The sequence below is a fragment of the Hippocampus guttulatus genome, chromosome 16 (genome assembly GCF_054856545.1).
Source record: "Hippocampus guttulatus isolate MCC_2025c chromosome 16, RoL_Hgut_1.0, whole genome shotgun sequence".
Taxonomy (NCBI): domain Eukaryota; kingdom Metazoa; phylum Chordata; class Actinopteri; order Syngnathiformes; family Syngnathidae; genus Hippocampus; species Hippocampus guttulatus.
In genome coordinates, this window is record NC_141276.1 from 4853701 (window position 1) to 4866971 (window position 13271).

General features: G+C 43.9%; 3 protein-coding genes and 1 long non-coding RNA gene across 5 annotated transcripts in view; 1 reads left to right on the forward strand and 3 right to left on the reverse strand.

The window, feature by feature from the left end:
* The window catches only part of septin9a (septin 9a), a 42534-nt gene extending 36626 nt beyond the window's left edge, over positions 1 to 5908 (reverse strand). The window contains exon 1 of one of the 2 annotated variants that reach the window (XM_086132554.1): positions 4660 to 5908. In XM_086132554.1, the coding sequence (XP_085988680.1) occupies positions 4660 to 4690 (31 nt within the window). In that variant the 5' untranslated portion in view covers positions 4691 to 5908. The remainder of the gene's footprint in view (positions 1 to 4659) is intronic. The other variant, XM_086132555.1, reaches the window with a different exon arrangement.
* A 2379-nt stretch (positions 5909 to 8287) lies between these two features.
* On the reverse strand, positions 8288 to 11346 carry LOC147192639 (uncharacterized). The gene is made up of 4 exons (XM_086132875.1): positions 10776 to 11346; positions 10344 to 10676; positions 9632 to 9744; positions 8288 to 9257 (listed from the first exon to the last, which is right to left on the reverse strand). Exons 1-4 carry the CDS (start codon positions 10903 to 10905, stop codon positions 9171 to 9173), a joined length of 663 nt encoding a protein of 220 aa, XP_085989001.1. The 5' UTR covers positions 10906 to 11346; the 3' UTR covers positions 8288 to 9170.
* Positions 11261 to 13053, reverse strand: LOC147192640 (uncharacterized). Its single transcript, XM_086132874.1, is given in 4 exon segments — positions 11261 to 11692; positions 11694 to 12094; positions 12448 to 12679; positions 12799 to 13053. Coding segments are annotated over 4 exon segments (1206 nt in total). The 3' UTR covers positions 11261 to 11374.
* LOC147192641 (uncharacterized) lies at positions 12673 to 13206 on the forward strand. Its single transcript, XR_015103198.1, has 2 exons — positions 12673 to 12847; positions 12919 to 13206. It is a non-coding gene; the product is annotated as an uncharacterized LOC147192641 (long non-coding RNA).
* Positions 13207 to 13271: the final 65 nt, after the last annotated feature.

Genomic DNA, 13271 nt, shown 5'->3' on the forward strand with positions numbered 1-13271 from the left:
AACTAAAGGGTGATGGTGATGTAGTAAAGTTAATTGCTACTTTGTGAGTGTGTGTGTGCGCGTGTGTGTTTCAAAAACCTTTAAAAAAGATAGGCGGCCCCGCAAGTGATGTTCATAAATTTGACTCCCCCACAACAGGAAACATGAAAACCAGTGCATGTGTCGAACCTTTAAAGAAAACACGAAACTTGGTCCCATAAAACATGAAAAGCAATGTGTGTACGAACCTATTAAAGGTTGCGTCCAAAAGTGACTTTCAGACAGATGGTTCCCATATACCGGTAATAAAAAATTTTAAAAAAGGATTCAGGATTATTTTAACCTATCCTTTGTAAATCACTGTTAAACTCCCATATTCACTGTTTTAGTGCTCAAACTGAAGCCCTGTCTAAGATCAAAATATTGCCTTGGCGTCGTCTTGTAGCGTTTCGGTTCATTTAGTCAAGCCTTATAACCTCGTCTAATCATGTGAGAGTGTGCCCGCGTGTATTTGCGTGCGTACGTGCGTGTATGCATGTGTATATATGTAGAACATGACCGGTCAAGTGCATGGTCTGGACAAACATGTCAACGGCTAAGTGACTGGCCTCAAATGACGTGAAGTGAAGGTAAACAGAGGGGATGGGCTGCAGCACTTAGTCGCACTTGGGATACAAAAGCACTCACACACGTTCACACACAAACACGCTTTTGTGAATGAAGGCTCACAAAGCAAAGCAGGAAAGAAAGGAGGAGTGGTTTGCCAAGCAAACAACACCACCACACATCCTGAGGTTATTTCCATCATGGGTTTTATTTATACAGTATTTTAATTGGAAGAAGTAGGAAAATCACACACATGTATCTTACACTAATTAAATACGTTTGCAATGTGTTTAAAACAGGAGTTTGAAACGCATGGGATGGATTTTTAAATGTCTCAATATCATGGATTTGTACCTATTGCAGGTGGCCCTGGACCGTAACCCCATTTGTCTGCATGCACGCACACGGCTTTCAGTGTGTTTTTATGGCCCCTATTCCACACATTGAGAGTATGCTGCAAATATTTCACAACAGTGCTTCCAAATGAGGCAAGAGGCAGACGGCGCGAGAGAACAAGGGAGAGCAATGGATGAGTGGGTGCAGACGACAAGCGTGCGTGAAACAAAGCGAGACGGGCTGAAAGGTCCGACGCACATCTATTTTTCAACGTTGTTTTTACAGGCCGCATAAGTGCTCTACCTGCATGCATTCCTAATGAGTGAGGACCACACCAAAACAAATCCAACATCGCGCACACACACATATAGAATCAGATAAGCTAACTAGCAGATTGGCTAGCAATGTTTTTTTTTTTTACTTTTAATATATCCATGAATGGTGAAGTATACTTCAGCTAACTTCGTGTCTGGCTAGTAACTGAATTCACTACTTGACAATCACACTTAATTGATACACTGGTAAGTTAGTCGCTCTCTTTTTGTAGCTTACAGCTCGCTAACTAGCTTGCTAACACACATACATGCACAGAAGACATTCAGCCTTGACCCTGAACCTACACTGCTGCGCACACACCTTTCTGTACAGTACAAACACAGTGTAAAAGTATGTGAATCGAGGGTACTAATAAAGAAGACAATAAAACTACATCTACGAGACAGATAAAGATCAGACTTCCTTTTGAAGTCACTTAAGACGTCAACGGAGCTTTATGACTAGAAACCTCCCTCAGGAAGCATGTACTTAGTCTATGTCATGCACACAGGGACTCTTATGTGGCTGTTCACCAAGAAATGTCAGGTCAACATGCCTTTAACGGTTCAGGGTGTTTTTGTTTTTGCAGCCAGGAGGCGGATAAAGACAACTGAATGTCAAAAGTTTTAATCCATGTTTAAGGTAAATGCGAGTAAAAAGAACAACTGACGACATTGGACAGTAAGAACAATCTCGCCTGTGTCAGAAATAGCGCTGTAACTGTACAGTAGAGCTACATTCTTTGCTGCTCATAATAAACACAGGGGGGGAGGTGGACCCTCGAGAAAAGACGGAGGCAGGAGGGTAGATATATCATCAGTTGTTATTGTGGTTGCAGGTTGTCGTGATAAAACACCTGTTTGTCGTTTCACGTGACGTTTACAACGCGAACCTGAGGGCAGGTGTGATATCATTTTCAGTTGTCCAAAATGGCCGCCCCCTGACAGAGATCGCAAGAACAGACAGCAACTGAAAATGGTAATGACATGTCGGATTATTTCATAATGATGGTATGGAATGTTTTTTTATGGATTCTAAAACTGCATACAAATAATTGAGCACTACCATCGGGAGGGCCATGGCGGCCAAATTTCAGTACACCCTATTTTAATGATTATGCTTAACTGATAGGGCCAGATCCATGATTAGCGCTCCAACAGCTGCTCTACTGAATGTTGAACACCATCATTTGGGATCATGATAACCGCAGCACAGGACGTGCACGTCCATTTGCCCCAGAGCCTTATTATTCCATTATCCATGGGCTTCGAGGAAGTCAAATTGAAGGTTAGGCCATCCGTCGGCATGTCGAGCCAGATGGCAAGGCAAATATGTCTCAACATACTTTTATAGCTTGCCTTTTAGCATGTAACAATAGCTTTGGGCTCCCACTTACAGGGTTGCAGAAACAGCCTAGTAGAGGCAAGAAGCAGGCTTTGTTCAAACTGCTCGTGAACCTGGAGGTACATGTTCATGTTTGTGTGGAGTGGAACATTAAAGCACATACCAGGAGGACTTGGAAAATGTGCGTATGTGTGAGTGTGGAAGGTGTTTCTTCATACAGGTTACTCATTGATCCAGATCATTTGGAGGAAGCGGTTTCACAGACCTGCGGAACAATAGATGCTGACTGAAGCAACAGAATCCCAGATGCGTTTCAACGATGCAAATGATGAAAGAACTGTGTCTGGCGTTAGGCCACTGCACAAAGTATAATAGAGACAAAGCTATGAACGGAGACGGTTTCCACTCTTCACTAAGCTGCAGTAATATTGGCCATACTTCCCTGAGGATAAAGAATATATGCCTGAAAGTTTTGTGACACTATATGACTGCATGTGTTACTCTCCTGTTTGTGTTGAGATAGCCGTTGTTTAAAGGGAAAGTCAAATCCCAAAAATATTTTTAGGTGACGACCAATCACGGCTCACCTCAGCAAGTTGCAAGTGGCAAAATGGCTGAACCCTGAGATGGATAAAAACGGATGGCTTTTGCAATATTAATCACAATGCCATGTTTAGAATGGTGGAGCCGCATAGAACATATTGCAATTTTTTTTTTTACTTAACTTCCTCTTCAAAGGATATCACAACCCCATCCAGGTGCTATTCGTTAGACCATCTATGACATTTTGCTTTGTTTGTTGACATTAAACTCAGCGTTTCCTCAGGCAAACCGAGACTATGGTTGTTTTATACACACAAAGTATAATTGCCTTCAGGTTTAGTTTCAAAGAAAATTAATCTAAGATCTTTGCTCACAAGTCCCCTACTGTACATATTCAAACTTGCAATGACAGTGCGTGTACGTGCGCGCGGCTCCTCCTCCCAAATACACATCACCACGCATTTGAGAAAAGCAATAGGCACACGTACACTTTGTTATTATACGAGACTACAAAAAGGAATGTGACATCTGCGCGCGCGTGCTCACACACACACACGCACACACAGGAGGAGGAAGGAGAGTTGGCATGACCCAACTTGCACTTGGCTCCAATGGAAATGTGTCAGACGCTCGATCGCACAAAGACTCTGGAAAGAGGACCCGGGAAGAGCGGCATTCCGCAGGATAGACCTTGTGTACATTGGAGTGAGCTGGAGCTTAGCTGGAGTAGGAGGAGGTCAATGAGGCTCAGCGGATGGGCGCGAGATTAGGCGCTCATGGAAAAAGAGGAGGAGAAAGAGGGATGATAGGAAAGAGGGGAAAAGGTGAGGAGGAAGATGGATGTTTCAATCAGGATGTGAGCAATTGGCGGCGCGGCGGGCTCGTGAGTGACAAGGTGCTCTTAGCTGTTGGTAGCTTTGAGCCGTAAGGCTGTAAACTTTCCACTCTTGTTTTTCCCAAATGGGATGACGTCACGTGACGGCCTTCCTCATCTTCCACAAAAGTTCCCCATGGGTCTGTTCTGGACACTCATAAAATTTGATGTGCGCTGCACAGTGGTTATAATAGCTCGATTTTTTTTAAACGAATACAACTTCAACTACTAGATGCCTTGCCCAATTAATCACTTCAATAAACAAAGAGCGTGTACTTCATGTGGACTCACCGCTTTCCCCACGGGGAAAAAAATAAATAAATAAAACTATTGATACAACTTTGTAGTTCAGTTATGAGCGCCTCACCTCAAACAAGCCCGCCCTCCCTCTTTGGTGGCTGTTATTATCGTGACTATTGATACCACCAAGAATGTAGTGGGTGGCAGATTTTCAGCAAAGCTGACATTCATAATGGGTTTAAAGGGAAGCAATATTTATTTTAATATTATATTCGAATATTTCAGTGTTGACTTGACATTGGGAAACTGGCCAATTTAGAGTTTGTCAAGAACCTAAGACTCAACAAACAAAAATAAGCACCTTATCCCTAATAGATATAGAATAGGCTCGTTTCTGCAGTTGGATTGAATAAATGATTCACCTTGAATAACCCCTCCATAAAGCGGCTGCATTTAGTTTCACTCTGAACAACGCAGACCCCCTGCAAAGCGGGCACGGCATCTGCAAAGCATTGAAAAAGGAACATACCACGGCAAAAATTGCAAAACATTTCCAGTGCAAGACTGCCTCACCTCCAAAAAAAAAAAAAAAAAGAAAAGCTCAAGTTTACATTCCATTGTAAAAGCTGGTCGACCTTTCAACATCAACCTGGAATACATCAGGGAGTGGGACAAAAATAATCCTCCCCCAAAAATGGAAAATAAACATCTTACCCCAATTGGCAAGTGATACATTTTGCTGTTCAGTAAATGCCTCCCCTCAAATCAAGCAAAATTTACAATAGAATGACGGAAACATTCCAAATATTTTGACACGATGCAGTTGGACTGCATGAATCAACATATTCAATGTTATCGGTGTTAATGTCATTTTTGTTTCATATTAAAGTGTTCCTCGTGCTTTGTCTCGTGAGCTACAGGAGCTTTTCTATCAGGATGTCATTCATTTGGAACCCAAACCTGCAAGTGAAGCTTAGTAACCATCCATCTGTGCATCCGTTTTATAATCCGCTTATGGTCACGAGGGTGGCACTCGACCACCGTCCCGCCTAACTAAGTAACCACACCCATAAAATCATGAATGAGTCTTTCTCCCAAAATATGAATTCTGAAGAATATAGAGTAACTTTTCCATAATGACAACGGCAGAGCATCCACTCCGTCCGAAATGCATCTCTCGATAGCATGCAGGTCAGTAACGCACATACCTGAGTATGACGATTTCTTCATGGTGGCAGATGTTTGTGTGACTAAAAAGTGGAATGGTTCTTTTTTTTTTTTTTAAACAAGCGTCTTTCCTCTAAGGTCCTTTCACTTCAATTGGAGTGCGTTAAGTTTGTAGGCGTGTATTCCAGCGCGCTGTGCACCTCTTTGGAGAAAGAGAGGAAAAAAAGCACAGTTATGGACACAATCACACCTGCGCTCCTGCGTCATGATGCACGCCCATGTGGCATGAGCGGGAGTGGTTTGGCTCCTAAACTTTGTGCTATTCTGTGTTTAGGAGCCTTACCTGTAGGAGAGATAAGATGCACAACAAGGAAATTGTCTGTGTGTACGCACTGCTAGTGAATAGTGGATTAACTAACAGTGTATACATGTCAATAAAAGAGGATATGTGGATTAGAAGAGCCTTCAGAATGTAAATATAAACTGTTTTTTGTAACTCTGCTCTTGCTCAAGACTAGTAACCCCACAAAAAAAAAACTGATAGTTTGCTTAAGTGTTGGCCTTTGACAATGAGTGGGTGTCTGAATGGAACCCTGTGACCCACCCAACCACATGTGTCATATATGTCTATGTGTACGTGTGTGTGTGTGCATGTGTGTGTGTGTGTTGTGGCAACATTCACCTGTTTACAGTCACATTGAAGGGGCTTCACTTCAATTTCAAGGACAAAAAAATTTGTCCATTTCCTCATAAATACAAGTTCATCGAAACACCTGTAAAATAAAAGCTAAATAGCACTGAAAGGAACACGACTGTCATGTTGCAGAGTCAAGCCAGGTTGTTGCCATAGAGACTGTTGCCTCCATGTGCCCTGGATATAAGCTATGGATGAGAAAACAAGAGCTACTCTACAGTATCTTTCACACTGATGGAGGAAATTATGGCAATGTAAGAAACATACACTGGAAAATGGTGTATTGATGAAGTTGCATAGTATACTTAAAAAAATTATCTGGATCCAGATGATTTGATTTCATTGCACAAAATAAAATCTACATTTTGTTGAGTCAATTCAACAAAATCTCTTTTCAGATTATATTTCAACCCAAACGACACAGCACTTAGACCGACAATATCTTGCGCAAAATGTTAGCAATATTCCTGAATTGAGCTCACCTTACCAAGTCTGTGACCTGTGAAAAATCTTCGTGCATTACCTGTTTGTATAATACTGCCATCTAGTGGGCACATCATGCACACCAGAAGGAACGCGGCAATGGATGTTGAAGCCACAGGCACGAACGAACCGGGTGGATGGCGGTCCCCAGGTGCCCATTTCGTGATCTGTGATCGCCCTTGCCAACTTGGGCGTCATCCGCCCGTGGGGCTCTACCTGCAGTTGCTTATAAACATTTTCCACGCTCCGACCTACGTTGACTGCACCAAATGAGTTTCTTTTCCTGCCATGTAGGACTCATTGCACCTCTGGGTGTCAATTTTAAAGGGAATGAAGAGCCACTTCTGGTGTCTGCGAATCAAGCCGGAAGTGTTCAGAGTCACAACGACGTAAAACGCCACTTTCGAACTGTGCATTTTACTGACTTTCTCTGAGCAGAACTTTGAGTTATTTCATGAAACAACAACAACATAAATAAAGCTACTTAAACCTCCCTCACAACTACATCTGGGTTCCCCGAAATGGGCACGTTTAACGCATTACAAGGTTAGTCATGCAAATTCCCACGTACTGTATTCTAGTCACTATTCTCAGAAAATTATTGTTGCAATCATTGGAGCGTTTCCAAGTCTAAAGGTTCTTGGAATTTTGCAACCCAAAGTGGAAGAGGAGGTACTAGCTAACTTGCTTCTAGTTACATCTGATACTATCTAAGCTCAAAACGACTTCAACTTCCAGTCAATCCAACAAATTTGTAGAGTCACTTGTTCGTTTCACCGTCAGCATCTCGGCAGGTGGTGGCGCACACACGCGACTGATGATTATCTCTTGCGCAAAGTATCTTGCCCTCAAATTGTGACAAACATTATCATTTGCCGTTTCCTGTTACAAGTTTTGGCAGGCACTGAAACTGCAGCTTCTGCTCAATGTATGCTTTTGAAAAACATACACACACACACATTGCGGTATTTGCCGCTTTATGGCCACTGGGCTACGATTCCAAAAAGAGGGGTCTTGATTTCCGCTTGCTTGCATGAAGATGTTCCATTGCTTGTTGTTGTTGTTGTTGTAACACTTAAACCCACACGCTTCAACACTTGGTCAGGAAATTCATAGCTCGCAGCCACAAAAGCGTCACACGAGCAAAGACATCCACCTGCTTTATGCATGCAACCAACTTGATGAGAGGTTTGTTTTGTGACATTTCCATGTTGACTCACACACACAAAAAAAAAAGTGAGCGCCTCTTGCTTGTGTTTGGGCGGCACATATGACTGTACTGTACTTCTCTTTAGCCATCACTCAACATTCATCAGAGATAACTGGGCTGATCTCACGCTTGTAAGGGAGCATTTTGCACCTCAGAGCAGATGTGCGCAGAATGTTCTATTATCTCTTACTGTAAGCTTTTGCTCGCTTTTGCTTGCTTTTGCTTTTTTTTTGAACGACATTATACTTGGTAAGACTCAAAGCTTACTTGTTCGCTCTCAAAACTACTTGTGAATTCCCCATGTGCAAGAATAAAGTCTCTCTGCCGTGGATATAAAAAGTTTACACACCCCTCTTCAAATGAATTGCTAGAGTACCAGAATTGTGCATTTCTAGGCAGAATTTAAGCTCCAATCAAACTGGGTGGTGCGGGTGTACCTAATATGGTGTCGTGTACGTTTATAAATGACCCGGTCTCTTTGAGCAACCACTAAAAGTACAGAATATTGTTTTATTTCATACATTACAGAAGAAATCATGTGCATATATGATTTTTATTTTTTTTTTTGTCGGGAGGGATTATGTACAGCAGAACAAATATTTGAACAAACAAATACTTTGAACAATTTTTCTTTTCGGATTGTATGGCGGAAAAGGTCAAATGGTTTCTCAACCAAACCCTGATTGGCACAACACATACACACTGACTGCAGGGTGATAACTCACAGCAGCAAGGCGTCTTGACAGGCCTCGTGTTATGTTCACTGAGTCAGTGTTCATCATTTGGAATGTGAGTGAGATATTACACCCACCATGCACGCATTGCACATTCAAGTGCGGTATTATTCATAAACGGCGCCATTTGGCTAGACGCTACAAAATGAACCTTTTTTCTGACACCTGCTTGCTGTAAAAATAGATTGCAACTAGTCAGTCGTTTTCTCATATACAGCGAATAGATGTCATTTGATTGACATTGGAAGAAATTTCTCTCGTTCAATCCTTAATCACATCATTCCGCAATATACAAATGCAGGTGACCGGACACAATATTAGGTACAGCTGCCTAATCTAATATCAGACATTTCTAAAATTCTACCTAGATAAAAGATAGCAATGCTCCATTTTAAACTTGTACATCGGATCTTATTCTATTCTGTTCCGAATAAAGTGTCCGCTGAGCGTACATGCCTCGTACTCGCACATATGGACATGTATCATTAGCGACTACATTCTAATGGATGTTGACATCTTTAAAATAATTGCATAGCACAGTCGAGTTATTTTTCGTGTACCTGACTGGTTCAGTCAGAGGCATGCATGCATGCAAAGCATGTGGTGTTGCTGCATCGCTTGCTGGCCGGCCTTTACAGGATGTCCTTAAGCTCGCAGTGTTCCGCGCATCTCCTCGTAAACATCATTGGTGACTATGTGCCGTGGCCTATATTTGGTGTGCCATCTTTTGATCTGCCAATGATATTGAAGTATGATTAATGTTCACCAGGGTGATTTTGTCAACTGTAACAAAGCTAAACAGAGGCACAAAATGAGACCCCAGTATCAAATATAAAAGTTGTACCTAAAAAATAAAAATACTAATCTTAAATTAAACCCTCCACAAGGTGGCTTTAAAAACCTTAAAATGAAATTTGCGGTGGTGTAGCAGAACAAAACCTGCCATAAACTCCCACACTGATTTGAAAATGAAAATCGATTCAGGACTGGAACGAAGACAAAACAGTCCCCTTAGTACTGTAACACCTTTCCCTTGCACTTCCTGCTGTTGAGTAAATAACACCTCCCACTATGAGAAAATGTGTTTTCAACACAGATACACGCACCTTGGGTACGATCCAGAGGAGGAGGGCGATGAAGACTCCAAACAGCACAGCAGCCGAAACCACAACGATCACCAGGAGAATATTCTGGTTTGGGTTGCCACACGGCTGCTCGTCTACGATTGAACAGAATAAGAACAGAAAGTCTTTTTTTTTTTTTGCCGCATTTGAGAGTAGAAACAGAACACAGCGCACCAGACCAGAGTAGTCATCGGTATTGACTTTTAATGTCCGATGCGACTGTTCCGGACAATAATAATCAGAGCACAGTGCAGAGATTAGGCCTGATGAATCCTGCCGAGCAACAAGTGACTATTAATTTTCTATTGCCCGATGGCTCACTTTGGATTCAAGCCAATGATTCCGTCTAGCAACAAGCGACCAAGTTCTTCATTTCCCTATGAGAAAGTTGTAATTGAGCACTAGGAACTCTGCATAGCAACAAGTAGCCCCTTTTTTTTTATTGGTCAATTAGGCAGTCATGAGAAAGCCAAGCAGTTCAGGCGTTAGCAACATTTGAGTTGGAGTTATGTTCCCATTGTTTTTAAAATAAATAATCCATGATTATTACTTATTGATGATTATTTTTTAACACATACATTGAGATACCCCACCAAATTGTTTAAAATTGAAACAGCATTGCTCTGTGCAATCATTTGAGATGCATTTGATCTATTCTTTTACATAATGATGTCACGGGGTGATGTGCGCTCACCTTTAACCACCAGCAGCACTGGACTATTGTCGTCTACCCTCTTTAGTTCTGACCTTGCGTCGTCATACCACTCGTAGTCACAAAAGTACAGCCCCGTGTCTTCTGAGGTCAGGTTCCAGATGATCACGTCCACATCGGGGAAGATTCCCTCCACCCGAAGTCTGCCCCTGAACTCCTTAGCGGGGGTGTTTTTTTGGGACACCATGTGGAGAATGTGAAACTCCTTCTTGAGGCCTTTGAACAAAGTCATGTGTGTCACGTTCTGTGGAAAATGCCTGCACTGGATGGACACAGATCCGCCGGGGGGTCTCCTTATCACTTCGATGTTCTCCACTGAGGCAGACACAAGATTACGATATTTCATATTTGTAAGATGTCATCATTATTTTCCCCTTTTGGAGCTTGTCATGTCAGCCTCTGTATCGGCCTTACCTGTTTTGGCAGGAGTCGTGCAGAACAAACACAGGAGGGTCGTGAGACCTAAGCACACAGCAGACATGTTCAGCTGAGTTGTGAAGCTGCACGAGGAAATGCATCGGTATTTCGGTAGGTCTTCCCACATCTCACGTCACTGACGACGGCATCCTGTCACCTCTTTTTAGCTGCCGTGAACTTAGACGCACATGTTGAGCATCATTCAAAAATTTGATCTTTCCCAGTAATGCGAGCAAAATATTTAAATCGCGTTACTGCTCCGATAGACGAAAGGTAACCAAATGGCACAAATGATGCCATAATCTATGATATTGATATGAGAAAAGAAAAGCTGTTATTTCTTTAAAGCATTTTGGAACTATTTGATGTGAGTCAAGGAGTTTGCATGTTGTCCCCCGTTCCTGCGAGGGTTTTCTCGGGGTACTCCGGTTTCCTCCCACATGCATGGTAGGTTAATTAAACATTCTGGATTGAAAGATTAATCGATTACTAAAACAATCTTTAGTTAGATCCCTATTCTGTCTCAAAAGGTACAGGCATACAATTGTATACTGGCAAACATGATGAAAAATTAAAAAAAATTCTCACAGCAGCTCTCACAAATTCCCAGAATGCAAAATTTCCGTGATAAAGTCCCGCAGGTGTACACCCGCTTCATCCTCTTGGCCTTCTCCATCTTGACTACAATCTCCCGCCTCTTCGACTTCCCCATGTGGCACGTGTGCGACGTTCATTAGCATGTTGTGAAGGATACAGGCGCTCAACGCCACCGCTCTTGCTCGGCTGCAATTTCCGACATCCAGTCGTCGGAGTCTCCGGAATCGCCCCGTCAGGCCCGCGACGGCCCGGTCCAGGATGTGAAAATGTGGCTCTAGCGTAGCGTTGAAGCGCTCCTCCCTCGTCCCGCCTCGTCCCGCCTCGTCCCGGGTAGGGCGTTAAAATGAAAGCGGTGAGCGGGTATCCTGCACGAGCCACGAGCACGGAATCAGGAGGCATCGGGTGAGACTCCCGCTTGAGTTGAGATCCAAGCGCGCCACCTCGGTCCGCATCCCTGGTGTTCCCGATGCGGCAGTGGATGAAGCGTCCCATGCGGTCGCACACCAATTCAAGATGGAGCCAAGACACATTACGCTCTTCCGTCTTCTTTGTCCTCTTCACTTCTGGCTCGGCACTATCTTTACTTGAAGGTATCCGGATGGGAATGCGGATGTGCCCCAACACTCCCAACACCCGAGGGATGTGCCGGCCTTCCACCGCCCGCTCGTCATGTTCCAGCACTCCGGAGAGAGGGAAGAGGGCAGCCTCTGCCGCATCACCTGTGGGGGAAACATCTACATCTTTATCAAAATGGCAGTTTTCTGCATTGTAACCAGAGTGGAATGGGCAGGACCAGACCCATAGTGGAAACCGGGACAATCTGGGGCCGACTGCTAAATGCACCGCTGGGGGGAAATATTATCTCAATGATGATATGGTCTTGCTATTTTATCAGCCCTCAACGACAAATTTACAGTACACCTGCACATAGGTGCGAGAATATCCCGCTTTGCTGAGTTCTGTATAAAAGCCACAGGCAGAGAAATATCGAATCTATCAAATGTAATTTTTCCCAAATCTGTTTGTGGCATTTCGCCATTCCGGCTCACAATATTGCACAACAAAACCTTACCTCGGGGCCAGCGAATGTGCTCGTCGCGCAGCGTGTTGACACACTTGCAGAAAAAAAAGAAAATGCGGTGGATGTTTCCTTTCTCCAAGCGGTAGAGGCGGGACAAAGTACGGTAGCTAACGCGGCTGGACAGCAGGGTGAGGCACAGCGGGACCGTCTGAGAGAGTGACAGGCGGGCACGGCCGGTCAACCGGTTTCGGGAGTGGAAGTCCCGCAGTCGGGCAGTCACATACTGCGTGAGGGCGGATAATGGAGAAACATGGTCCTTAGATCACATGGTGCTGTGATGTCATCCGTTTACGACGGGATACAGAGCTCGCTTGCTATATGCTATGATGGCATGGCTCTCACCTTGACTGCCTCGTTGTCCTCCCGCACCTCTTCGGATACTTCCTCCCGGGTACTGGAGGATGCAGTAGCGGCGTCATTTCTTGACGGAGATTCACTCGTTCGTTTGACTTTGTGTATCAGGTCCGCTTCCAGCACGTCCTCCACGGCCTGGTCCAGTCGCTGGTCCAGCTCGACGGTGGACAGAGGCTGCCAGTCCCGCTCAACCAGGTCCAGGACGGCCCGGCCTGCCGCTAAAACACAGCCGTCGACGTCCATTTGCCCGGCTAGGGAACCCCGTCACTGTTCTGTACTGTTAGCCATGTAGCTAAATGCTAACGGATGTGGCGTTCGGTGGCATCGGGAAACACGACTATCATTTCATCCCAATAAAAAATTGGCTGTGGTGTGTCCAGGGGCATTTCAACAACACTTTGGAAAATAATAACTAAGTCCGTGTGAGCTATAGCGAACCCTTAGCTTTTAGGAACACTGGG

Coding starts and splice junctions, on each gene's coding strand:
- LOC147192639 (XM_086132875.1), bottom strand. CDS start 10,905: ATGTGGGAAGACCTACCGAAATACCGATGCATTTCCTCGTGCAGCTTC. Junction 10,677..10,775: donor CACGACTCCTGCCAAAACAG/GTAAGGCCGATA, acceptor TGTCTGCCTCAG/TGGAGAACATCGAAGTGATA. Junction 9,258..9,631: donor TCCTCTGGATCGTACCCAAG/GTGCGTGTATCT, acceptor TATCATTGGCAG/ATCAAAAGATGGCACACCAA.